This window comes from Aspergillus affinis (genome assembly GCF_023601865.1).
Source record: "Aspergillus affinis strain CMG 70 chromosome Unknown NODE_21_length_366722_cov_90_171905, whole genome shotgun sequence".
NCBI lineage: Eukaryota > Fungi > Ascomycota > Eurotiomycetes > Eurotiales > Aspergillaceae > Aspergillus > Aspergillus affinis.
The window spans coordinates 49,045-74,733 of record NW_026515802.1 but is presented as its reverse complement, the minus strand read 5'-3'; the positions used below and the strand labels follow the sequence as shown (position 1 = coordinate 74,733).

At 47.9% G+C, this 25,689-nt stretch overlaps 10 protein-coding genes across 10 annotated transcripts; 6 read left to right on the top strand and 4 right to left on the bottom strand.

Moving 5' to 3' along the window:
* Positions 1 to 391: 391 nt before the first annotated feature.
* On the top strand, positions 392 to 3,861 carry KD926_004549 (TPR-like protein; the record flags this gene model as incomplete). Its single annotated transcript, XM_053098001.1, has 4 exons — positions 392 to 705; positions 766 to 1,798; positions 1,862 to 2,696; positions 2,756 to 3,861. The coding sequence occupies 4 exons, from the start codon at positions 392 to 394 to the stop codon at positions 3,859 to 3,861; spliced, it is 3,288 nt and encodes a 1,095-aa protein (XP_052958027.1).
* Positions 3,862 to 4,111: 250 nt separating this feature from the next.
* On the bottom strand, positions 4,112 to 5,837 carry KD926_004548 (putative benomyl/methotrexate resistance protein; the record flags this gene model as incomplete). The annotated part of the gene is made up of 4 exons (XM_053098000.1): positions 4,112 to 5,301; positions 5,366 to 5,490; positions 5,549 to 5,650; positions 5,713 to 5,837. 4 exons carry the CDS (start codon positions 5,835 to 5,837, stop codon positions 4,112 to 4,114), a joined length of 1,542 nt encoding a protein of 513 aa, XP_052958026.1.
* A 4,047-nt stretch (positions 5,838 to 9,884) lies between these two features.
* On the top strand, positions 9,885 to 10,589 carry KD926_004547 (uncharacterized protein; the record flags this gene model as incomplete). The annotated part of the gene is made up of 2 exons (XM_053097999.1): positions 9,885 to 9,889; positions 10,289 to 10,589. The coding sequence occupies 2 exons, from the start codon at positions 9,885 to 9,887 to the stop codon at positions 10,587 to 10,589; spliced, it is 306 nt and encodes a 101-aa protein (XP_052958025.1).
* An 845-nt stretch (positions 10,590 to 11,434) lies between these two features.
* Positions 11,435 to 12,541, top strand: KD926_004546 (uncharacterized protein; the record flags this gene model as incomplete). The annotated part of the gene is made up of 1 exon (XM_053097998.1): positions 11,435 to 12,541. The coding sequence occupies one exon, from the start codon at positions 11,435 to 11,437 to the stop codon at positions 12,539 to 12,541; it is 1,107 nt and encodes a 368-aa protein (XP_052958024.1).
* Positions 12,542 to 12,703: 162 nt separating this feature from the next.
* Positions 12,704 to 13,507, top strand: KD926_004545 (uncharacterized protein; the record flags this gene model as incomplete). The annotated part of the gene is made up of 1 exon (XM_053097997.1): positions 12,704 to 13,507. The coding sequence occupies one exon, from the start codon at positions 12,704 to 12,706 to the stop codon at positions 13,505 to 13,507; it is 804 nt and encodes a 267-aa protein (XP_052958023.1).
* A 223-nt stretch (positions 13,508 to 13,730) lies between these two features.
* On the bottom strand, positions 13,731 to 15,384 carry KD926_004544 (glycoside hydrolase family 140 protein; the record flags this gene model as incomplete). Its single annotated transcript, XM_053097996.1, has 3 exons — positions 13,731 to 13,993; positions 14,056 to 14,284; positions 14,368 to 15,384. 3 exons carry the CDS (start codon positions 15,382 to 15,384, stop codon positions 13,731 to 13,733), a joined length of 1,509 nt encoding a protein of 502 aa, XP_052958022.1.
* A 657-nt stretch (positions 15,385 to 16,041) lies between these two features.
* Positions 16,042 to 16,428, bottom strand: KD926_004543 (uncharacterized protein; the record flags this gene model as incomplete). Its single annotated transcript, XM_053097994.1, has 1 exon — positions 16,042 to 16,428. One exon carries the CDS (start codon positions 16,426 to 16,428, stop codon positions 16,042 to 16,044), a length of 387 nt encoding a protein of 128 aa, XP_052958021.1.
* Positions 16,429 to 16,935: 507 nt separating this feature from the next.
* On the bottom strand, positions 16,936 to 18,048 carry KD926_004542 (oxidoreductase, short-chain dehydrogenase/reductase family; the record flags this gene model as incomplete). Its single annotated transcript, XM_053097993.1, has 4 exons — positions 16,936 to 17,123; positions 17,189 to 17,433; positions 17,489 to 17,927; positions 17,994 to 18,048. 4 exons carry the CDS (start codon positions 18,046 to 18,048, stop codon positions 16,936 to 16,938), a joined length of 927 nt encoding a protein of 308 aa, XP_052958020.1.
* Positions 18,049 to 19,466: 1,418 nt separating this feature from the next.
* KD926_004541 (class I SAM-dependent methyltransferase) lies at positions 19,467 to 20,060 on the top strand (the record flags this gene model as incomplete). The annotated part of the gene is made up of 1 exon (XM_053097992.1): positions 19,467 to 20,060. One exon carries the CDS (start codon positions 19,467 to 19,469, stop codon positions 20,058 to 20,060), a length of 594 nt encoding a protein of 197 aa, XP_052958019.1.
* Positions 20,061 to 21,777: 1,717 nt separating this feature from the next.
* On the top strand, positions 21,778 to 25,551 carry KD926_004540 (acetyl-CoA synthetase-like protein; the record flags this gene model as incomplete). Its single annotated transcript, XM_053097991.1, has 1 exon — positions 21,778 to 25,551. One exon carries the CDS (start codon positions 21,778 to 21,780, stop codon positions 25,549 to 25,551), a length of 3,774 nt encoding a protein of 1,257 aa, XP_052958018.1.
* Positions 25,552 to 25,689: the final 138 nt, after the last annotated feature.

Genomic DNA, 25,689 nt, shown 5'->3' with positions numbered 1-25,689 from the left:
ATTTGCATCTTTGGTTTTTAATTCACGTTCACCATTTGTGGCCACTGCGGCTTCGCTAAGATAGTGGAATCAATTTCTAATATACTTCCTAGACATTGACTGACTCGAGGAATCACTGTCGAAGCAACTTGATTAGCTCTATCCTTCAACCTCAGAGTCACACTTTGTCATCTTGCGCCGTAATAGCTGTACATGCTGCTATCCAGTACTCCATCGCTTCACCTGAGCCTGTGCCTGCTGGGACCGTGCGACAAGTGATAGGCATCTTACCTGGCCCGTGGTTGTTCTGGACCCCGAAGATCCTCGTTCGGTTTCCATGCATTGGTGGACACGGCAGAGAGTGCGCAACAACATCGATATCGCCGGATAATTCGTATCTCACCTAGACAAAATGGAATACCCTGACCCCGACCATCTGGATCATCATCCTTCTTCCCAGGAGCATGCTTATCCTGACATCAATGAATCAATCCACTATCCATGGCAGGGAGAAGAGCAACCCATTCAAACCGAAGACTCCCTGCATTCTGTGATCGATCCACGTCTGTACAAGGACTTGTTCTCCGCGAGTGCCTCGCAGCTACCAGATCAGTCGCTCGAGGACGAAGACGACGAGGCGGCAAGGTTCGCCGATGAACTGTATCCCAGAATTGATGACTCAGCCGAAGACGATGACTATGAATATCCCGGAGAGGAAAGCTCAGGGTATGTATTAATCGCATGCGATCCTGTTTATCTATCATGTTTGGCTGACCGTCAACGCAGGGACGATGAGTTTGCTGATATGCCGACGGATGAAGGGGACGACGATGAGTCGGATTCTCGAAGACGGCGTCGTCGCCGCCGAGGCACTGGGCCCTTTTCTGGTCGATATGGCGCTAGAGGTGGTAAAGGGATCAAAAGAGGGCCTCGTAAACCGTTGGAACCCAGCCCGGAATTTAAAATTCTTCATTCCGAGGCCACTGCTGCATTCATTGACGGTGACTATGACCGGGCTGCCACATTAACCAAACAAGCAATTCAGACCAATCCGGAGATGTTTGCTGCCCATTCTTTGCTATCGGAGATCTTTCTCGCGCAGGGCCAAAGAGACAAAGCCCTGACGGCATTGTTCAGTGGAGCTCATACCCGTCCTAGGGATCCGACAGTCTGGGCGAAAGTTGCAAAAATGATCATGGATCGGGCCGGAGATGATCGATTTACAGCACTCAACGACGTCATCTACTGCTATAGCCGTGTTCTGGAAATCAATCCTAGAAACCACAATGCGCGGTTTCAACGAGCTGCGATCTATCGGGAGTTAGGTCACAACGGACGTGCCGCTACGGAATACGAAAGGATCCTCAAAGAACTCCCTCATAGTCTTAGGGCTCTTCGACATATCGCCGAAACCTATATCGACAGTAAAGAAGTCCAGAAAGCCGTGAATCATTGGTCCAAAAGTGTCAAGTACATGACATCTTTAGACCCCTCAGCCGCCCCAGAATTCTCTTGGTCAGATGCGAACATTTTTGCCGAGCTTTATGGCTACCAAGGCGATCATGCTACAGGACTAAGGTCCTTGAAGGCTCTCTGCAGATGGCTTCTGGGCCGTAGGGAGGATACGATGTGGGAAAGATTTGACGAGGATGACCGCGAATGGGATGCTGATGACTCCCCCCGACGTATCAAAACCAATGGGTATATACCAGGCCAGTGGCCGCGTGACTCGTACGGGCTAGGTCTTCCCCTTGAACTGCGCATCAAGCTTGGTCTCTTCCGGGCGAAGATGGGATACGAGCACAGAGAGGAAGCCTTGGTAAGTCCACTAGAAGCAGCGGGATAATCGAGGGGTTACTTCTTTGCTTATACATTGGGACAGCATCATTTTGAATGGTTAAACCCAGAGGACAATTCGGAAGGGGCCCGGCTCTATGACTACGGTGACCTTTTTAGAGAGGTCGCGGACGCTTTGAAGGATGTGGGACTGCTTGAGGATGCCCTCCGATTCTATATGCCTCTCCAGCAAACGAACGAATACGCGGATATCAGCTACTTCCTGGCCATGGGAGATTGTTATGCGCAGCTAGAGCGGTTCGAAGAGGCGGAAAATTGCTATCTCACCGTCGCAGATTATGACCTGACAAACATCGAGTCGCGTGTTCAACTAGCAAGGCTGTATGAGAACATCGATATGACCGAACGGGCTCTCAAATACGTCAATGAGGCGGTTTTGCTTGGCAGACAGGAGAGCAGAGGTAATCGACGAAGAAAAGACACGAGGCTTGAAAATTTGGCAATGGAATTCAAAACGGCGGAGCTGGGGCCCGAAACGATGGCTTTTCGGACGATTGCGCCTCGACCTTCCGAGGAGGAGGAAGAGCCAGCAGCCCCAGCCTTGACAACGGTTCCGCCGACCAAAGAACGTCCCGAGGTCGACAGCAACAGAACAGAGAATGTCCAGTACCTTTACTCCAAATTAATGCAGCTACAACCCCATGTTAAAGATGGGCACGTTGAAGCAACGGAGGACTGGTTGGATATTGCAGATGCCCTGTTGCGCGAATTCCGGTCCAATCGTATCTTCTACCCAATGATTCGCGGCACCGCTTTCTCAGGATATTCTAAAGAAGCAAGAAAGAAGGCCAACAGATCCAAGGGCCGGTCGTTTATCGATGAAATGCACGAAATGGCAGGCCGTCTCCAGGAGACTTTAGGTAAGTCGTCTCGATTTACAATGCATTTATTCGAAAACATTGCTGACCCTCAGGTTTAGGGAATGATCCTGAGGAAGACGCGCTGGGGCAGATCCCAACAGATTATCATGGGATATCGTTCGAGGAATGGCTGGATCTTTTCCTTCAATATGCCCTCGTCGTAGTCAGCCAGAATGAGCCGGACGAAGCGTATGATACTCTTGCCGCGGCCGCTGAGGCCAGCATTTGGTACCATTCGAAAGAAAACGCCCGTCAGATCCACATTTGCTGGTTTACCTGTGCACTACGAGCGCAAGACGAAGAAGCACTTGCGAATGAGGCACGGTGGTTCATCAAAGAATACCAATTTGTCACCGACACCTACCGCCTCTTCGGCATGCTCAGTCGCCTTAGTGGTGACCCTCACCGATCGTTATTCCACTCCTCCCCCAACATGAAATTTATGCTGCGTCAGATCAAGGCCATGGACTTCACACTGCCCAAAAAGGGAGGCAAGAACGTTCGTTCCATGAGGCCCGTCCGGGAGTCCATCTACCGGGAACGCGCCGCGCTTTCAACACGTGACGAAGCTGGCGAGGCCATCCCAGCCGAGGAAATGGACGTCGCCCTGCTGGTCTTATACGGCCACATTCTCTACTCGGGCAACAGCTTCGTCCCGGCCCTGAACTACTTTTTCCGCGCCTACGATCTCGACGACCAAAACCCCGCCGTGCTCCTCTCCATCGGCCTCTGCTACATCCATCACTCGCTGAAGCGACAGTCCGAAAACAGACACTACCTCATCATGCAGGGCCTGTCTTTCATGCACGAATACCGCCGCATCCGCGAGCAAAAGGGGACTCCGCTTGTGGAACGCCAGGAAATGGAGTTCAATTTCGCTCGCGTGTGGCATATGCTTGGTCTCGCACATTTGGCTATAGAAGGGTACGAGAAGGTCCTGGCTCTGTCCGAAGAGAGGAAGATGCAGGCACAGACAACGCAGAACGACAGCGATGTGATCATGACAGACGCGGGGCTCTCGCAAGAGCAGGAGCAGGCGCAGAAAAAAGCTCCCTTCGTGGAAGACTTCGCGCCAGAAGCGGCTGTAGCCTTGCAGAATATCTATGCGCTCAGTGGAGATTTGAAATCCGCGCAGGAGGTCACTACCAAATATCTGGTTATTTAAGAAAAAAACAAGTAGTTATATATCCTAACTAAGATAAATTCAAACCGTGTGCAAGATGAACCCAAACACTGTAGCCTTTTAGTCTTTGATGGATGGGATGAAGAATCGCAAATCTCTCTCCCTTTGTTTCTCTTTTCTTTCTTTCCTTTCATCTTTCTCTTTCTTGTCTCCGATTTATCCATTAAACAAACAAACGCGCACAACAAAACACAACCCAAAAGCACAACAACGAATACAAAGAAAGAAAAGCTCACCCAGCAAACCGACTCCTCGCCCTCAAGCGCGCCCCATACTTCCAAATCAAAAACATCCCCACGACCCCAAGACACGAAATAGCCGCCAAGATCGTCACACCTTTGCTAATACCCACATTCTCATACATATACGGGGTCACCATAATAAAGATCGCAGCCGTCGCTGACCGGGCAAAGTCATTCCCCGCCAACAGCGACGCCACGTACTGCGGATACGACGGCGGCAGGTAAACCAGGATACCTTGGAACGTGACGAACGTGCCGCCAGCGTACAGGACGATCCCGATGGTAGGGACCACCCAGTGGACGGATTCCCGGGCGGTCCAGGCGAACAGGAACAGGCCGATCGGGGTGAGGCAGACGGCGGGGAGGGCGGGGAAGAGACATGCTTCAAGGTTGTTGGTGTCGACGAGGGTTTGTTGCGAGGTGGGACGGCGGAGGAGGTAGAGGGCGTAGAGGGCGGCAGCGATCACGCAGCCGATGACGATGGAGACGAAGATCAAGCTGAAGGAGAAGAGGTCCATGTGGTAGGTGTTCATGTAGACGAGGTCGAAGGCCTCAAAAAAGGAGTAGTAGATCGCGTAGATAAAGGAGGTGTAGAGGCAGGTGAAACCGATGGCGGGGTCTTTGATGCAGATCTCGATAGGGCGGGAGAGGGTTTCGCGAAGGTGTGTGCTGAAGGGGACGGGTTTGAGCTCGCTGGGCGCGAGGATGGTGGGTTGGTGGGAGGAGTTGAGGTTTTGGCGTCGGAGACGACGTGCTCGGTGCAGGAGGATGGTCTCGCCGTAGGTTTCGGGAAGGAGGCAGGCCATGAAAATGAAGATTGGGGCGGCCATCATGGAAATCTCCCAGAAGGTCCAGTGCCAGGACCGGGTGTAGACGATCTTGCTGGAGAAGAGAGGGCCCAGAGCTGGACCGCAGTAGATGCAACTGACCCAGGTGATGAAGGCATAGGGGACTGCGTTCCACGAGTAGATGTCTTGGAGGGATGCGCCGCCGGTGGCTAGACAGGGGCTGCCGAAGAAGCCTTGGAAGAAGCGTAGCACGACGATGGCAGGGAAATTATTGACTGTTGCCAGGACAATGGAGATGACGAGGAAGATGGCGAAGGAGATGATATATGGTGGGTTGCGGCCGACGGAGGCAACTTCGCTTATAGGAGAGAAAAGCAATGGACCTGCCCCGTCTGTGGTTGTTTGGGATGTGTTAGACACGGAGCATCGTTTATAGCTGAAGACAATTGAACTCACATCCGATAACGTAGAGCGCGAGTACAAGAGACACAACGTGATGCGATGTCCCGAACTGCATCGTGATGCCCTCATAGCTGGGCACGACAATGGAGGAGCCACAGTATACCACAAAGGAGTAGACCCTGGAAGATGCATGGTCAGACTTTACGCGCCTGGATGCCATTGAAAGGGAAAACTAACGAGATCAAAGCTGTCACCCATGCCTTATAGAGAGTCGGCCAGTTTTGGGGATTTTCTGGGTCATCAGGGCCATCCCAATCTACCACTATTATGTCTTCGGAGCTAGAAAGAAGGTGAGCGAATGAAAGATAACAAAGAACCAATGCTAGACAGCGTCAACGTACCTTGATTCCTCTTTAGCGTACTCAATGCTAATGTCATCTTTGACCGGTGGCGGATCGGGATGAGGCATGCAATACTGCGCTACCTGTCCCACGACCGTGGTACGCAGCCAGGAAGAGAGATTCATGTTGGCTCAGGCGGAAAGATAGGTAGTCGAGGTAGTCGGCGCTGAATCGAGCTGAATGCGTGCTCAATGCCTCCCGGAACCGTGTATATATAGTAAAAACACATCTATAGACAAGGGCGACATGCCAGGTCTCGACCCACGGAACAGCGTATGCTTAGGCCTTCAAAGTCATGATTAACCTTGCTTATTAGGGCACCGAACCGGGATTACACGTGCAGGGCAAGTTTGGCCCGCCAGTCCGGAGTCGCAAAGTTAATCCGCGACATCATTGCTTCGTGCGTGGGTCCGATTTCCCAATAAGCCAACTCGCGGAGATCTCCAAAGCGTATTTCCACCGGTATTCGCATAGGCAAGATCGCGGGAAATGAAGACGAAGAGAAGGCCCACAATTATGACAGCTGACGGGGATTGGGGACCCGCCTTACAGGATGGCAGGAAAGTGACAGGCAGGGCCGAATGTTTGACGGAGGGAATCCACCTGAAGCGAAAGCTACGAATCTTCGCCGAGTCCGATGACGTTGAGTCACATGTCCACCGGATGACCTTTTGGGAAACAGCATCTCACTTTCCGTTCGCGCGACGCAACCTAAGAAGATTCTAGCTATGTCGACAGAGAAGAGGTAGTGGGGCAGCGTTCGGCAACTCCGAGCTCGTCTAATGTAGACGAGTTGGGAAAGTCGTTAGGCAAACTGCGTTCATTGTTCCTTTGTCACAGATGGGAAAAGGAAGAATCGAACACAGGTTGGCTTTTGTAAACTTTTTGTCCCATGTATCTCGCATTGGTAGTTGTCACCTGTCAGGCCATTGCTTTTGAAGGACAGGGAGTCGGACTTGAGATTGAGGCATTATATGCACTTAGTGAGATCGCTCTCGAGGTGACGGGTGATTCACTAATATCCTGAGAGCTTCAAGAGGAACCACACCAGCAGCGAAAGGGCTTCACTAGGCATAGTTTTCTTTTACGTGGCGGAGAAACTTATGCCTCTACGAGAAGTATTGAAAGAACAGACACAGAAATAATACAGAAAGAATGGCAATATCTGTGCCCCGAAAAAGCTATCCGGGCTCAATGAAGTTATGACCTCTTATTCTAGCTATTACCATGAATTTCATGATGCCCGAGAAGAACGTAGGTGATCTATGACCTACCGGGTATTGCTCTTAAAGACTCTTTTGCCGTTCCCTCTGGGAAAGCTCGTGAGGACTAGAGTAGATTAGGGACGCGCGGTAGAGTGAAAATAGTAGGATTAGTAGTTAATATGGTCTCATGGGACCTGGTCCTATTGAGACTAGAGATAATGTTACGAGATCTACCTATTCTCATAGAAAGGCCCTCGACCTGGAGAGCGATATCGCCCGGGAAATGGAGGGGGCTAGGGTTTGAGTCTAAGTGCCTACCGTATGATTGCCGCAAAAGAAGTTGAGACTATACTAATGGTTACAGCAGAAAAGAAAGAGATCGGCAGCTGTTATTATGAGTCTAATTGAAGGTAGTAAATGTTTTCATTGCAATATTATGCGTCCCATGTTTCCAAAGAACTCGGTTAGGTAAAGTCAATTTGAATGCCATGGAATACAGAATTAATGATCGCCTACCTGTAGAAAACTGTACTGAGGCTTGTATTGAACAATGTACAGCACTACTGCATTCCTGCCCAGGACGAGGAACTCATGCCTATCAGAAGTGTAGAAGATCATACCCCACAATGCTTACCTATCAGAAGTGTCACCAAAGAAAAGTGTGCCTGTAGGGTAATATCAAGAATTCTAGATGCAGCAGAGATATCACTAAGATGATATAGGAAGGTGCATTCACATGAATAGGCAATGAAGCCGGAGAGCCTACTAGTTACAGAACTTACACTTGCCAGCTAAGCTTAATTTTAGTGTTTCCTAATACTGGACTGACGGTCGGATGACATAATTTTTAGAGCCTAAGGGGCAAAATAGCATAAGTTGAGCCCCAGGAACAAACATACCTAACAAGGTAGGAGTCTTAATGGTTGGAAAATCAGTGCCAGAGGCCTTTAGGTGGTCTGTTCTGTTCAGAAAACGCGATTGGAGGAGTCCACCTTCATATTGAGTCGCTGTGAAAGACAATAAGGATGACGGTGTTGTTGTGGAGGCAATTAACAATATCTTTGAATGGTGTGAAAATTGGAAGGCTGAAAAAATACCGCCACCGAGTCGGATACCGAACTTTGTTTCCACTTTGTAGGTGGCAGCTAAAACTTTGATTTTCGAGAGTTCTCGGACATTTTGGCTTTGAGGACTTCTCCGTCAGTTATGCCTCTTCACCCAAATGTCAGAATGAGATTGAAAAAATCGTATCGTGTGAAAGTGTTTGACATAGGTTGTTGGGAATGCACATGCAAGAGTGGCGATGCTTCTGATTTACTTTGCAGCCAAAATAAATGAAACAATGTTGTTATATGTTTGTATCGCAGTATGAGTGGAACGAGAATGTGAGAACCTGGGCAAACATTTCCCCCTTATTCCAATGATAGTATTTCTTGCTGGTATGTAAGAATAAGGTTTCTAGGCAGTGCAGACTTAACTGAACGCTATACAGCTCAAGTAACACCTTCTTCTATGTCGGGATTGGGTATACCATTAAGAAATGGTCTGGAGCTCTCACCTGAACAAATTCTGATAAATATAATGGATTACTCCTCATAATTAACACGTAGCAAATTGTAGTCCTTCACCCTGTTGTTCGCTCGGAGCACTTCTTGTTGCCTATACCTGGACAGACGGGTTGTTGCATGTGCTTCCTCTTGCCCTAGTCAACAACTGTACCTCTCTTTCAATAATAACACCAGAGTATCGGCTTGACAGGCGGCTTTCATACTATTCGAGACAAGGCAAAACAGGTCATCCGATTAGCAGGCTATGAGACCGAGGCTAAGCAGTCTGGATCAGTGCATTCTGAAGAATCTGCCTCTGTCAACATCTATATCTATAATATGAAGGAAGCTGTTGGAACAATATTGTCAACCAGGCCAGAGAGGTGGAGTATCCTGACCTAATCCACATACCGCACAGCACCTTGCTTGGCCTAGACTTGGCCTACCATTCCAAATGGCATACCAAGGGATCAGGAATGCATAGGTGTAAACAAGTGGAAATATAAATAGCTAGGCAGATTGTTGTTTAGAAATGACACTTCACTTTTACCCACCGAGCATACACCTACATTCCGTTGAATCGATAGGATATCTGCTTAGGGCAATGACCAAGTCAACCGACAGAAACCTTGAACGGTGGATGCTCGGAGTGGTTTGTTTTGGGATTGAACTTATGGCATGTGATAAAGCACTCTCTAGAAAATCAGATTTAGCTGTACATGTCGCTATATAGGCCCCTCCTTTGATTATGTCTCAGGATTGTTCGATATGACACTTGAACATGTACTGTTAAAGCTCTGCTGCGTTAAATACATCACATGCTATTACCAATACCTAGTTTCAAAATAAATTATCAACTAATAAATGTTGCCTGAATGATTTATATAACGACGGAGGTGATTCACTACCCGTCAATCTCCAAATCGAAGCCTTTTATAGCCAAAAGCTAGAATAAAAGTATTGAAAGTCTCCAAAAAACAATTCCCATGGTGATCTACGTACCTGAGTTGTAGTAAGATCTTCAGGTTTCTCAAACCTCCCGACTCCTTTCGGTCTAGTATGCAGATCGATGACCGATTCTTGAGCGTTGAAACGTCCCACGTCTTATAAAAAATCGCTATACCCGTGCCCTCTGGAGCTTTATCTTTGTCCATAAGTAATTTCAGAAATTATAAACTATGAATATCACCTCAAAAAGCTGAAGCCGAGGAGTCATTAAGTGCTTCGTGATGATTTTTAGCGCAGCCAAATTAATGCACAACTACCCAAAAACCGGATATAGAAAGTCAGAGGAACATTGGAAGTGTAAAGGGAATTGAGAACATTTCACGAGTACGGCGATGAGCTCTCAATATGAGTGGTGGTATTCCTCCCACCCCTCCTTGGTTCTGAAACGCGGGTACCGAATTTTGGGTACCAAATGCCGTCAAAAGCTGTGTAGTTTAATTCATTTCCCCATATTTGGGTCTTGTCATCTGCTGTTTCAGGGGGCTACACTACCGAAGACACTCTAGTAAAAAGTGTTGATCATACCTAATTCGAGATATAATTTCTTAATATTTTCCTGGGAATTAAATAGCTCAAGAAGTTAAAGTAATTATCACCCTCGGTCCGTAACTGGAAGGGTGCACTGACCCCCCTACTTTTTGCAGTGAAGGAAAGTATTTAACTTAAAATCCTTGCCCTGATGTATCTCATAATATAATATTGCTCTAGGCCACCTCGTTGATTTGATACAACAAACTCGTCCCCTTATAAATCCTTCCACTAGTAGGTAAGTGAGCGCGAAACCCTTCATACAGCTGTTTATGCTAATATGAACAGCTACGGCGTCACTATGCGTTCCTGTATTCTCTCTACCCTCCTGCTGGCTACCGCGGCCTTCGCAATGCCTCACAGCCCGAATCAGCAGCGCAGCAAAATAAATACCGACGACATTCCCGTGGTTAATCTTGTCACTGGCCTGCTGAGAGCACTCAATGTCGACGCTGACGTATCCGTCAACCCCGATAACCTGTTGAAGAATATGAGCAAGAGCCAAGTGCATGGTCTAGCAGCATGTGCTAAGCAATATCTTCCTGAAGATGCTGCGGCTTCTGCCTCAGCGTCTGGGAAATACAGTTAAGGATCGAATAATTGAGCTCGATTTTCCTGTCGAGATGGAACATTTCCTGGTTTTAGGTTGAATTAGGACTGTGCTTTTGGAAGTGACTTATACACAGCTTGTTTTGTATATATTTTGGTATTCTGCGCTGGCTCCGAGTACAATTCTTTTCACAAAACCCACACTAATCTCATTTCTACGCCTCCCTCCCCCCCCACCCCCCCGGCCCCAGAATATATAGTTTGGTAAGTGGGCTAGCTTGACGGTTCGCCAAGAAACCGTTTAATTCAGCTACACATGTTATTTGAGATTGCTGGATTAAATTGTAATAACTAGTCACATAAAGTGTTTCTGCTGGAACCTTTGCTCCTGCTATGGTACGACGTAGAAAAATGCAAGATAGAGCATAACTGAAGAATCTTCGGTAGCTGAAATTAGTGACCATTAGGGCTGGTATGGCCTACTATTAGTGTCTTCAACCGGTGTAGTTTAACCTCGAAGATGTTTGGTTTCGATGCCAGCCTTGTCTCACCCTAGGATCGGTTTTGATGTATGGATTCCTTGTTTTTGCATTTCAATGTATCGGTAATTGATCTGTTTTGGTAGATTCACGTGACACGCTAAACCCAATAAGGGCCAGCTGAGCAATCCCTAGCCAATGAGAGATAATTCAAGTATGGTAGCGAAGACTTGCCGAACAGTTCCTGAATGTTTGGTTGGATCGGAGCCTTTAGGAAAATTGCATGAAGCTTAGAAGCGATTGCTAGCGCATTTGGTTGCTTTCACTGAAAAATGTGTAAATATCCCATCATCTCAGAGTTTTCCTTAATAGCCTCTTTTGACCTCTTCGTTTTGCTTAATTTCGCATGAATACAACCATGTCTTCTCAAATCGAAGCCCTTCCCTATGAAATTCGCCAATTCGTCTTGGAATATCTAGATGCAACCCACCCATCCAGCCTCACTGCCCTGGGCTGCGCCAGCAAGCATCTTTTTGCCGCCGTGAAGCCTTTTTTATTTCGCACAATCAAATTCTCAGTGAAGGGCATAAGGGATTCTGAGGATCTAAAGCCGGACCGTATATCAACTGCAGTCCAGGAGTACTCAAAGCTCCTTCAGCGCTATAATGGCGTTGAGCATGTCCAGCACCTCATTATTGGCGGAGATATAACACTTGGCGAATGCGACTCACGTGGTTCATCTTCCGAGTCTGATGATGATGATGATGATGAACCCTACCATTGGAGTCGATCGAAGATTTCCCACATCGATCGTTTAGCACTCGCGTCTGCGGATGGTCAACTTTGCGACGAAGAACATGTCTTCGGGAGTTCTAAGGCCAAGTTCGGCTATCCTCAAGACTGCCACAATGACGACCATGCCTGGAAACTCCTGGCAGAATTCCGTAAAACGCTTTCTAGCTTGAAACACCTGATTTACTGCTATTACAAGCAGTTTCCACCGTGTTTGCTCGAGGCATTGCATGACCACCATCTCGGATGCAAACTACACCTGTATACTTTCAAAATATTCGGGACTCCTGATAAATTGGACGACTACGGGACCAAGTTGCTCAAGTCGCCATGCCTTCACAGTATAAAGTCCGCGAGTCAGGGTGTGACTCGGTGTATGGGAAGAAGAACTATAGACGATGAAAAAAGGATATATTTAGACCACCCTGGCGATTTCGCAATGCGTCATGCCGTCGTAATCGCGCCTGCCTTGAAGAGAATTCAGGTTGATATATTGAACAGACGTGGAGCAATAAGGACACGCTATGACAGAATCTCTCCAGTTACCGTCGCTGCCCACAAAGATACCCTGAAGTCTCTGCATCCTCTTCGCATTTTCAATGACAACACCGGGACGGTAAACAGATATGTTCTAAATCTCTGGACAGCAAACGTTGATTTCGCAGAACTAAAATTTCTAGGCGTTACGATGCACACTGCTAAAGCGCTGAAATATCTGTGATCGAGCCACTTCCCCTCTCTCCGCAGCTTATTTCTAGATTATAATATGCGTGACCGTGAGCTTTCAAATTTTAACGATGGAGGCTGCAAAGGAACATTGGAAGATATCCTGTGTCGTTTGCCGCTATTGCTTTCCTTATCTCTGTCATAAATCCCGCCTGGAATGGATTTTGAACGGCTCGCAAAACAAAACGGTATCAGACTACGGAGGCTTACAATGTCCAACTCTCCTTTGAGTGAATACGACCTGAGATGCCTGGCCAGATACTGTCCTAATCTCGAATTTTTGAAATTATGCTTGACGCGATCATTGGGGAACGCGAATGGAGTTGCCCTCTACAATGCATTGGGGTCTATTCCACGGCTGGTAGATGTGGAATTGGAGCTCAACACACCCGATCGACATGTTCGGGATGAGGATCACCCAGATCCGTCTGAAGGCGGCTCATTTGAAGAATTTCATGAGAAAGACTGTATCTTACAGAAGGATGATGTGACCGAGCACATCAAAAACGGCTACGTCCGAGAAACGTTCATCAATTGTGCTCTGGACAAGGACCTAGCTTGTGCTATTTTTAGAGCCATCTCTGCGGGAAAGCCTAAAGAAATAGGTCGACCAATACAGAAACTAAATGTCAGGATGACTGGTGGAAGAATCAACGTGGGCTGGGATCAGACCAATGGCTGGTTTCAGCATGAAAAGTGTATCAACTGGCTGATACCACGGGTCAGCCAATGGTGGAAAATTGAGTGTCATCCTCGACACGATCGACAAAATGACCTGGTTATAACAAAGCTAGACGCTGAGAACCACCCAAAAAGGAACAAGCGAAGGCTTAATGAATCAATCAGCAGCGTTGAGGAAATGCTCCGGCGGCTTTGGCCGGGAATTCAAGACATGTCCGATTGGGAAAATCACTGGCATAGTTTTCCTCTAGCTGAAGTTGACAAGGAGGCCGAAAGTTAATGTCCTCACTCTCTCGCCAAACATTGCTTTCCAAATACCAATGTCTTTTGACCGACATCATATTTGGAATTATGTTTTCTCAAAGTATCGAATCTTCAGGGTCATTTGTTACCTGGTTTTGGCCCTGAAAAAATTTCGGAGATATCAAGATAAAAAGAAAAAGCAAAGTCAAAGGTTCCAGCTAAAAGTTCCTTGTCAGATGAGACATTGATAATATAATGGTTTAGTTCTTTTCTAGGACCAGTGCCCAGTCGTCATGGTCGTCCGCCTTCGGCGGCGCAAACTCCCTAATTGTTGAGTTGCTCTCGCACTGCGCATATTTTATCGAAGTATAGTCGCCAGATAGTGGATCATACCACCTAGCCTTCACGTCACAGCCCTTGATGTCCTTAGTATCAATTGAGAATTGCTTTCCTGTCGGAGTATAGACCATGATCCAGGAGCCTTTTGAATCTCGAAGAGCCTTGATTTTCTTGTCATTCAAATCTTGGGTTTCAAATCAGCCAAGTCATATCTTTGCTTATCGTCTGAGAAAAATCCCGACTTACCTGCGTTGCCAACAATTATACCAGGTGCTGGAACCCTCTCATTAAAGCTACTGTTTCCACGATCCAGAATTGCCTTCTTTACGAATTGGATCTGCTCCGAGCCCGGCAGCTTGATGGCTTCATACCAGGGCATTGCAGGCCCACCACCATTTGACTCGTAAAATGACGGATTGTACATCTGCCAGACCATGTCCGCTCCGTAAACAGCCCCTGCAGCGCCGGAAAAGACCTGATATAATGTCAACACTCTAACCGAATCGTGTGTTAGAGCAGCGAAGAAGAACGGACACTCTGCCATGTACCAACTCGTACATCACTTGCATTCCAGGACGGCAACCAGTCACGCGCATTGTTATATCGTCCCTCGTAGTGCGGTTCATTGTCTAGCGCAGGCCGCCTTTTCCCAGGTCGTGTCTCCCCAACAGCATACATCAATTCGACCGTCTCGTAACCGCGTCTGCAATTCCACCAATGGACTGGCGGATTGGGAGGATAGTCACTATGACCGGACTGTGCAATATCAAAAGTCAGCCAGTCGCGATGACCGGCTTCCGAGCTTGCGAGCGCCAAGGGCGCCCCGTCGAACCATTGGTTCTGGTTATGGAGGCTGATCAAGGGTGTGTATTTCGTACTGGCAGTACTATTCCGTATAGCAGCCTTTTCGCCTCGAATGAGCCCTTCCGCTAGGGCGTCGTATACAGGCAGCCAGTCGGTCATCTCATATTCCGATGGAACACCACCGGCTGCGTATTCCTCCTTGACCTGCGTTTTGTTCTGCCATGTCGGATTTGTATCCCCGAACATAATCTTAGGGAGATATGGATTTCTTCTTCCGATGAATTCGCCCAGAATGCCCGCATTGCTTGTGTTGAGAGACCCGGCAACGTTCTCACTATTGTGCACGTAGTTCCCCCACGCGGGAAATAGGGCTATCCGGATCCCGTGCCTCTTCCATGCCAATTCGATCACCGAGTCCACGTGATTCCAGTATGCTTCGTTGGGCTGGTGGACGTCCATGTTGATGAATGCCGGATCGCCCTGTCTGTTTAGACCATCTAGACCATCAGATGATGGCCCGATTGCTTCTACAATGTTGAAACCCTTAGAGGCGCGGTCAGCCAGGTATGCCTCGGTTTCGGTGAAATTGAGTCGCGCCATGAGAGTCCATGCTGTATCGGCTTGCCAGAAGAATGGCGATCCGTCGGAGAGTTGGAAGAAGTGTCCATTGTCTGAGGTGTAAAGTGCATATTCGGGTGGTGGGGACCAGGACGCATGGGATAGCCCGGAGAGGAGATAGAGAGTGTATAAGGTGGCACGTTTTGTTTTCATGTCGCCCGGATTCTTGAGGACTCGTCGAAACTGGATTGAGGTCGACTAGGAGCAAGATTCGTTCTGACGAAACCCCTTTCTCGGTCTTAAATAGTTTTTCTAGAAAGGGATTTAGTATCAGGGACCTTGTGAGGGGATGCTGATCTATCATAGCGATTAGGATGCGCTAGTTCTACCATTGGTGGAATAAACACAATAGTCTAGGGCCTACTACGTCAACAAGCCTTGAATTGGTGTTTTAGTGCCTGTGAAATTTTTCCGAATACTACACTGACGCCTGAAGAACCGCTAACGCTTATTAAATATACGACATTATCCCTAAGGTTCATATTTCAAGCTCCCAAATTTTAATCAGGATGACATCACCCAAAAATGCCTCGACGTTGCGATAGAAGTGACCCCATCTATGTAGTTACTAATCTTTCTTGACTATTAGATAGTCCAGGTGCATTCGATATGCGATTCCAATCTGGAGAACTGCGATAAAGATTTTGGCGTAAGATATCAACGAAAATGTGATTCTCTCTTCTGCCCACCAATTTGTTAGATGTTGGACGAAGCAATTATAACGAAGTTGAGATCAATTTGACTGAGAGGAAAGTCTAGCCAAACGCCAAATGCCTATGGTGTACAAATTTCCAAGATAAAAAAATGCAGTCACTTCGTGGCCTCAACATGCTCTCCATCACCGCTACCCTTCCACCATCGCCATATCGCTCGACAATAGACATATGTTTCCATGGTGCCGAAAATACCCAAAAGAACCATGAGGAATATTTTCATATTTTTGCTCAGGCCTAATGAGTCCAGATTCAGGGCGGGTAATTCCGGGGCGCTTTCGACGGGTTCTTTCTGCGCTGCAACCTTAGACTGAAATCGAGGGGGTGATGCAGGTTGTTTGTTTAGAAGAACATTCTGAGTCGAGAAAGTCTGACGAGAGAGTATTGGGGGCGCGAATTGCGTCCCACGCTGGGTCAAGAGAAGTCCATTCCTGCGGAAGAGAGCCCTGGTGTATAGCTGAAGAGGTCTGGACGCTAGCGACATGGACGTGGATGTTTGTAGAAACTGGGGGTCTTAGGTAGACTTTCTGTGTTTTTGGAAATGGTGTCTTGATAGAGACTAAGAGACATGAGAGAATGGCGCTGAGTAAATACCTTTTGAGTCATTCTGAGTAGTCTGAAGAACGCGGTTTCGCCCGATGCAGCTGACCTTCTCGTGTTCCTCTTGCGCCGATCTTGGCCGAGAATGGGCAAAACACTACAGGTTGCGATGCCTCGGCCATCTTGCCCTCATTCATGCAATAACTGATCTAGGAAATGATTATGGCTACAACAGGGACTGCAAAAATCAAGAAGAGACAGATATGACTCAAACATGATAGCCCTGAAACTGGATGAGAGTCGATACTGGGTTTCATGTGTGCATTACGCATGACGTCATCGGATATACTATCTAAAAGCTCAAGCTTTACCTGGCTTTAGGTGTTACATCAATAATTGTCATTATGAAGAGATTTCAAAACATAATAATAGATGATAATAAACGTGAGGTTTATCCGTTAACCACTACTCCGCCGTTGGGATGCAAACTCTGCCCTGAGATGTAGCTGCTGTCCTGGCTAGCCAAGAACACAAAACAAGTGGCGATCTCACTTGGCTGTGCAGGTCTACCAATAGGAACGCCATGGAATTGGTCCATGGCCTCTGAAGTCATCGTCGCCGGAATGAGGGGAGTCCATACTAGCAAGGAAATCGCATTAGCACCGGAGCTCCAACCCCTCTGAAAGAAAGACCGATATACATACCTGGACCTGGGCAGACAGCATTGACTCGGATGCCCTTGCTGATCACTTGGTTGGACAGACCTCTCGTGAATGAGATAATGGCTCCCTTGGTGGAGGTGTAGTCTAGCAGATCGGGACGACCGATGTATGCGTTGATGGAAGCACAGTTGATGATGGCCGAGCCATTGTGCAGGTGGGGAAGGGCGTATTTAGACAAGTAAAAGTAAGGATGAATATTCACATCAAAGGTACGTTCCCATTGATCCCTGGAGTCGTGCCGCATTAACAAAAGCATCGCAGTTTAAAGCAGAGTCGACATACTCAGTTAAATCATGGATGTCCGGGATCATGTTCTGGTAGGCCGCGTTGTTGACCAGAATGTCAATTCCCCCAAGGGTTTTTTGAGCGTGATCAACCACTTTCTGACAGTTCTCCCTCTTTGTCAGGTCGATTGCCAATAGGTGACATTGGCGACCGGCTTCTTCCACTCGCTTCTTAGTATCCTGGGCATCCTTCTCCTCCTCGGGCAAGTATACAATCAAGCTTGAAGCTCCCTCTAGAGCGTACAGGATGGCGATGGCTCGACCAATTCCTGAATCACCGCCTGTGATAATCGCTCTTTTACCTTCTAGCTTATTCGCCGCCTTGTATGTCTGATACCCGTTGTCTTCGGTGGGAATTTGTGTGGAGGTCGGCTTGGGACCGGCCATCTGAGCCTGGAGACCCGGTTGTTGCTGGTGCTGGATGGGGACCTTGTGACCTTAAGAACTGTTAGTATTATATTGAATATATGTTGAAAGTGGAGAAGGCAACTAGAAGACAATACCAGGCTGGAATTGGGACTGTGGCCCTTGGGTTGATCGCTCGGTGTGTTCCTCCATTGTGATAACTGGTAATGAAGAGCTGCAGATTAACACGATATGATACTTTATGATCCTATCTGACCGCGAGTTGTTTGGATAGTTCAGTTATAAATGCTGTATGCATCACTCGGGGTATGACGTTAACATGATGGCATCTCTATCAGACCGTGAAAAGCGGAACATGGCATCATAAACATCATCAATGTCACCCTGATCTCATTCTTCTATAATTGCAGGTTTCACAGGATTAATCGCCCTTGCTATACTTTATTTTCGTTTATCTCAAATCGACAAAGCTGGTTCGTGTCTGCGGGCTTTGTTCTATCCGCCCCACCAGGCCCGTTTCGCGCATCATCTCGAAGAACCACAGCAAAATCGCGCCCAAGAAGGCGAAAATCTTCACGACTCGTCATTTGCACGAGATTATATGCATAGAGAATTATAATTCTTTGTAGTAATGTGCATGGAGCATAGTTGTAGCCCGGACAGATGTTTCCAGAACCGAAAACTATTTAAGTTGACAACTCATGCGAAACTGGATGGATCAAAGACAGACTTACGCGCATTGTGCAGCTTTCAAAGTAGATTCGGCTTGAATGGTGTACAAAGGCGGATTGCCACTCACAAAGGCAGATTCTAACAGTTCCTACAAAATAGATCTATATAAACAAGGATGAATAGAACGAACATTCTTGATCTCTATTTAGGTGTGAAAGGGCGTTGCTCTCATGGGAGATCATGTGGTTATAAGGGCCATCTACCATAATAGCTTCTCTCAAAGCCCGCAGGATGTCCGGTAGTAAAGAAAGATCCTGGTGTGTTAGAAAACAAGTCGCATAGGGGCTTACTACGGAAAGTGTACATATCTGATTAGATGTTAGCAGCAAAAGGACTGAAAGTAGATTAAGGTTGGGCTAGAACATCGATCTCAGCGGAAAGGTAGCGATGTCCACCAAATCAAAGCCAAGGCAACGGGGAGGCCGACTAGCCTCGTAAAAGCTTAGCCAAAGAAGGTTGGCTCTAGGCGGACGAACCTGATATTCCCTCTGATTCATCAACGATCAAAACAGCTGGTTTACTAATGATTCTGGAAGACCTGGCCCCAATCGGAATACACTGCTCCGCAATCGGATTTAAATGTAGATACACCCCGCGAAAGATGGCGTTGAGAATTTTCTATCAAGAAGACATCCCCGAATAATAGTAAAATGACCCAATCTCGCGCCAGTCTAATTTAATCAATATATGACGAGCGGCGCGACACATACGATGATTCATTTCACGACCTCTTAGCGGACGATTACATCCGTGTCGGCGAACCAAAATAAGGCGAATCTGTCGTTGACCTAGCATGCGGCACCGGCCTAGTAGCTCTGCAGGCCTCGCAGCCCGTCGGTAAATCGGGCCGTGTCGTCGGTATCGATATCAGCGATGGCATGTTAGAAGTTGGCCGTCGAAAAGCCGAGCGTCCGGGTCTCAATGTCCCCTTCATTCAGCATGATATCTCCGATCTCACTGGGCTGGAACTTCTCCCCAACGGCTCTCAGGGCTTCGACCTGATCACGTGTGCCACGGCTTTGGTGCTTCTTCCCGATCCTGCCAAGGCGATCAAGCATTGGAGTACATTGTTGAAACCGGGCGGACGGTTGGTCACTGATGTGGCGGCAAAAGATGTTAATGTGCCGAGTCGACTGTTTACACAGATTGGACGAAAACTTGGCAAGCTCCAGTGGGACCAAAGCTGGGTACAATCAGAGAAATCTTCGGCAAAGCTATTGTGGGACTCTAGGTTGCGCGTGGAAACCGTGTTCTTGACCAAATGCTACCAGACGCGGGAATATACGACTCAGAAGGCGCCCGAGACGTTTGAACAGGCGGTTGCGAGTCCTATGTATAGGAACTTTGGAGAGCCTTCTGTCCGGGAAGAAGCAAAGAGACTGTTTGTGGAGGCATTCGAACAGGAGGCCGGGGCCGAAGGGGTTTTGTTAGATGAGGCCAAGATGTATATGGCTGTTGCCTACAAACTATAAACCAATAGGTTAGGGGCGGAAGGAATTGATCGTATGAAGCTCGCTGGTGCGCTGGGTATTAATTCTACTGAACTACGTTTGGCTTGCGACGGACAGGGGTCTGTGACTTCCACTCCATCCTCTTTTACTACTAGGGAGTTATCCGCGTCCCTAAATCAAATCATAACATATTTTTTCAACTACATTTTTTCCCCCTCCGTTCTTAAATGGTTCGGGGTTTACCAACCTTGAAGGTCTCCAAGGTTCGTAAACGTTCTATGTTCCGGAAGCACCCCTTCGCTACCTGATTAAAGACCAAAACTCAATCTGTCACCGTAATTCATTCTACTCCCCTCAGTTATCAATGCCGGTCCCGCCGATTGGTCGCATGCTGCAAAATGGGGCCAGTTTAGCGCGGGGAAGAGCGGCAATCAACAGTATGAGATATGCAGCCTGAGCCGAAGACAAGGAACTAGATATGCAATATTTGAACACCATTTTAGTAAAGAGTCTTGGGAGCTTACGGTGTACTACTAGTAGGTGGTGCGATGTGTTCGCTTCCGATACTGTAGATCAATTGAATCGTCCTTGATGGGTTGGGGGCCTGCTCAACCCCTGTGCGAAAAAATTTAGTTAAGCTCTCGGGGTGGGAGAGATACAAGATAGGGTATATACTCCTGCAGCCACAAATCCTGGAAGTTGAGGAGCCATACTACGGTGTAGATGAATTAAATGATCGCCACTGAATTCCCTTTTGCAGATCGGATTACCCACAATTTCTTGAGCCGAGGACAAAAGAAAACCGCGTCAGCACCACGCACATAATATTTTAGGAAGAGAGTTGCTTTGTTGGGTCAATGCACAGGGCATGCTGCCAGTGACAACCGCAGCCCAATAATATTAAAAAAAATCTTTTTCACCTAATACTAAAGTTAGCTTGATGGGGCTAAACTTTGATTTCTGACACTAGAGAAGTGACAAGAGCTGCATCTGGCTGGTTCAGGTAGGACTTTGATTGAACCATCTAGACCTGTTTCATAATGGAGTTACACTCACACTAGTTCCTACCTATAGAATAGACCACATACTTTATCATTTAGCTATCTTTCGGCCGTAGTGCAACCCATGGATTGTTGTCTAAGCTTAAACCAGTAATCACTAGAGCAGGGGTGCATTGCCCCCCGATGCATTGCAACGTCGGCTCGAAGAGAGAGAATTCTTACATTTGCTCCAAGAAAGATAGGATTTTCAACTGTTATATGCTTAGAACGACAAAAGTACAAACCCATGAAGATCGATCATCTCCAACCCCAGCTGTCAACGGCCCAACCCGCCAAGGATCATCAAAAATAAACCATAATAGCATACGGACCAGACCCGTTATTGTTTGCTTCTCCCACCCGTGGATCTACAAAATATCCCAATCAAGTTTACTACTCGCGTGCTCCACCAAGCCGTCACTTTTCTAGTCTGGCTCGATAGTAGCGACTGTCTCCAACATGCATCCATCACGCAGCGGACTCACCCGAGAGATCCAGGCACTGGATACTGTAAATTATGTTGGAACCAATTGGAAAAATCGCGCAGAGCCTCTGTTTAACGTACGATGTGGGGTGGATAGCTGAGAGTTGAGAAAAAGCTTTATGTATATATCTATATAAATATTGGATTGATAGAAGCCTATGAATTGCCAGCACAATCTTCTTATCTGAGCATTAACAACTCATCCGACGGCAAAATGACACCAATGAAGAATCATAACTTCCATAACAGTTCTAGCACCATCGCCACTAGGTCTTTTGTCTCCACCGACAATTCACGCCGCGGATTGAGACTCGAAGGCGAGGTGTTTTCCCCCCATCGAGAGCGTAACACCGCCTGGACACCTGAGACCGACCTCCCACCTCGCTTGCCGCCATTACTGCATTCTAATCGAAACGCTGCCCAAGGCTCCCTAGGATGGCATGGTGTTACACGAAAGCTGAATCCCTCGTTCGGCTCAAAAGTCAAAGCCATTGGGGCGGAGAATGGCGTCTCTGAGGCTGCGTTTTATCTGACTGGGCTTAGTGTGATGATCAGCCGCATTTTGGAGATCGATGCCGAATTCTGTATTGCGGTAGATGCTCCCAAGACGTGTGTGGTGCCGGTAAGGTTGCATCCAGGCCTGATTCAGAGTGTTCAATGTGCCCTGAAGGATACGGAAAAGTGGTTGAACAGAGCCTTGAATCATCGTACCAGTGGCCAGTCTCGAGAAAACGAGGGCTCGTTCTCGACGATTACATTCCACCACAGAATTGGTGGCGCATCCCAGGAGATTGTCGAGGCTGTGCCTTCCGGCAAAGACACGAATCAAGGGAGCGTTGAAATAAATGTGAGCATAAGAGAGTGCTCTCTGGGTGGGTCGGCAACAGTTACCTTTCATGTTACCAAGTCGCTTTATTCTCAGCATGATGCTGAGCTCTTGACCGACTGCTTTATACATGTTCTTCACGGCATGGAAATCAATATAACATCGCCATTAATTGAATGTGCTCTATACGACCAAAGAGAGGTCTGGGGACATCTAGAAGTAGGCCGAGGTCAACGAATCAACCATGCATGGCCACCGACACTCGTTCACAAAATCGACCAAATCGTTGCATCCCAGCCGGATGCGATTGCAATTGAAGACGACGCAGGAAATGCATGGACCTACCTCCAGCTTTCCAACCGAGTGCAATTATTAGCACGAACCTTCTTGGACGTCGGTGTTACGGCTGGCTCGACAGTTGCCGTCTTCTGTGAACCCGGTTTCGATAGCATCTATGCACTGCTAGCAATTACGCGCATCGCTGCTATCTATGTTCCGCTGGACTTGAACCACCCAATGGAACGGCTCGCTCTGATTGTGGATGACAGCAAGCCCCACACTATCATCACCCATGCATCAACTCATGAGAAGGTCAATGCGCTTCAACACTCTGCCAACGTGATAGACGTTACCAGTCTACCCAGTACATCAGAGCCAGTCCCAATCACATGTTCTTCGTCGGACGCCGCATTCGTCCTTTACACAAGTGGTTCAACTGGTCGTCCGAAGGGGGTGCTCTTGAGCCATGGAAACTTCCTGGGCCAGATCGCCTCCGTCCAAGGCGAATACGACCTAAACAGGGAGCGTGTTCTGCAGCAAAGTTCTCTCGGATTTGACGTGTCGCTGCATCAAACTTTCGTGGCTCTTACGACGGGAGGAGCCTTGGTTATAGCGACAAATGCTATTCGCCGTGAACCAAGTCAACTGGCTGAGCTTATGAGAGCGACAAGAGTGACTTTTACATTGGGTGTGCCTTCCGAATATGCCATTCTTCTGCGGTATGGAGAGTGTCATTTACAGCAATGTCCGGATTGGCGATATGCTGTATGTGGAGGCGAGCGAATGACGGTCTCGCTTAAACGCGCTTTTCGGAAACTGGGGAAGACAGGACCAACACTCTTGAGTTGCTACGGTCCTACAGAAGTCTCGCTGGCTTCATCATATGGTGTTCTTTCATATACCGACCCCGCGGCTGGATCCGAAGACGAGAATAGCCCCGTGGGATTTACTCTGCCAAATTACGCGGTCTACATTCTGGACAAGGAACGGAATCCCGTCCCAACCGGCTTTCCAGGAGAGGTATACGTTTCCGGCGTCGGCGTCGCAATGGAATACTTGAACGACGAGGCCCGCACGAAGGAGCGATTTCTGCCCGATCCCTTCGATCACGAGGGAAAGAGCCAGATGTACCGCACTGGGGATCGAGGACGTCTTCTACCTGATGGATCACTTGCTTTCCTGGGTCGTATGGAGGGTGACTTTCAGATTAAGCTCCGCGGAATACGGATTGAACCGGATGAGATTGCAAGTACCATCGTTGCTGCATCGAAAGGGGTGCTCCGTCAAGTGGCTGTCGTGCTTCGTGGCACCGAGAATAAATACCTCCTTGCGTTTGTCGTATTCGCAAAAACATGGCTTGGAAATCGAGAGCGTTATCTAGCGGGTCTTCTGGAAAGACTGCCGTTTGCGCCGTCAATGAGACCCGCTAACCTCATCCCATTGGATAGACTTCCTACCAATGTCAATGGCAAACTGGATCGGCGAGCGCTAGATGTCTTGGTAATCCCGAGTACTCAGGTGAACAGTAGCCGGTCCTTGAAACAGAGTTGCAATGATATCGAAACTAGACTGAGCAGGGTGTGGAAGACAGTCCTGGCCGAGTCTAACGGCACAGACACATTCGAGATTGGAGCGGACTCGGATTTCTTCCAGGTCGGTGGGAACTCGCTTCTTCTTGTGAGGCTACAGGCTGCTATGGCCCAGGCCTTCGATGTTACAATTCCCATCAGAGAGTTGTTCCAAATCAGTGTACTACGACACATGAGTGCGCGTCTCACTTCGAGGCAAGCCGAAACGAAGGAAATAGATTGGAATGAAGAGGTCCGAATGCATCTACAGCATTTGAACGACCCTCTTCCATGTCTATCCAATAACTACCTGTCGCAGCAAGGATCACAAGTTCTCCTCACGGGCGCAACTGGGTTCCTGGGAAAATACATCCTGAGTATCTTAGTCGACGACCCCAAAGTCCATACTATCCACTGCGTTGCAGTCCGTCAACATAATATTTCATCAAAGGGGAGCCTGTTCGGAATATCGTCCCCGAAGATCCAGGTCTGGCCAGGTGACCTCTCCAAGCCCTACCTAGGACTCATGGCTTCCACATTCACCCGTCTGGCTCAATCAATCGATCTGATCATCCACAACGGAGCGGACGTTTCTTTCCTCAAGACCTATCATAGTCTCCGTTCGCCAAATGTCCAATCAACCGTTGAGTTAGGAAGAATGGCCCTAGCCAAGGGTATCCCTCTGCATTTTATCTCATCTGGCGGAGTCCTGCGTCTTGTCTCTCCTAGCTCATGCTCTACTCCAGGATCTGAGGATAGTGATCGCTCTGGCTATTATTCTAGCTCAGAAAGCAGCATTGAGGGCTTTGCTGACAGCTCAATCTACGATCCACCGACCGACGGCTCGGACGGCTACATTGCAAGTAAATGGGTCAGCGAGCAAATCCTGACGCAAGGACGCTCATTCGGTCTGCGATACCATATTCACCGACCCAAAACGATGGTTGGTGAGGGGGTGCCAAGTACAGACCTTCTGGATAATGTCCTGCGATTCTCTCGCCTTTTGAAAGCTGTCCCACAGTTCGATAGCTTAGACGGAATTATCGACATGATTTCTGTCAAGGATGTCGCTAGAGATGTTATAGTTTCCGCTCGAGAGGAAGTAGCCAGTGGAATCACGCACTATTCTGGGACGCAGGTGTCTATTTCCGACCTGGCTGGATACATATCCGAGACCGCGGAGCCGTTGAAGTCGCTGGAAATGAGTGAATGGGTCCACCAAGCTACCACTGTCGGTCTTAACTCTCAGGTCGCATCGATCTTGCTCACGGAGGAGGGCCGAAAGGGTCATGGGTTGATCATCCCACAGCCATGATACACTTACCCAACAAGTAAAAGTTACTTCATACAATAAATCTCAATATATACAATATCGTATTAAACCACAGCACTATACTATACAGCCAACACCTAGGTAGTTCATTCCCACGCTTCCATTTTGAGATATACCAGC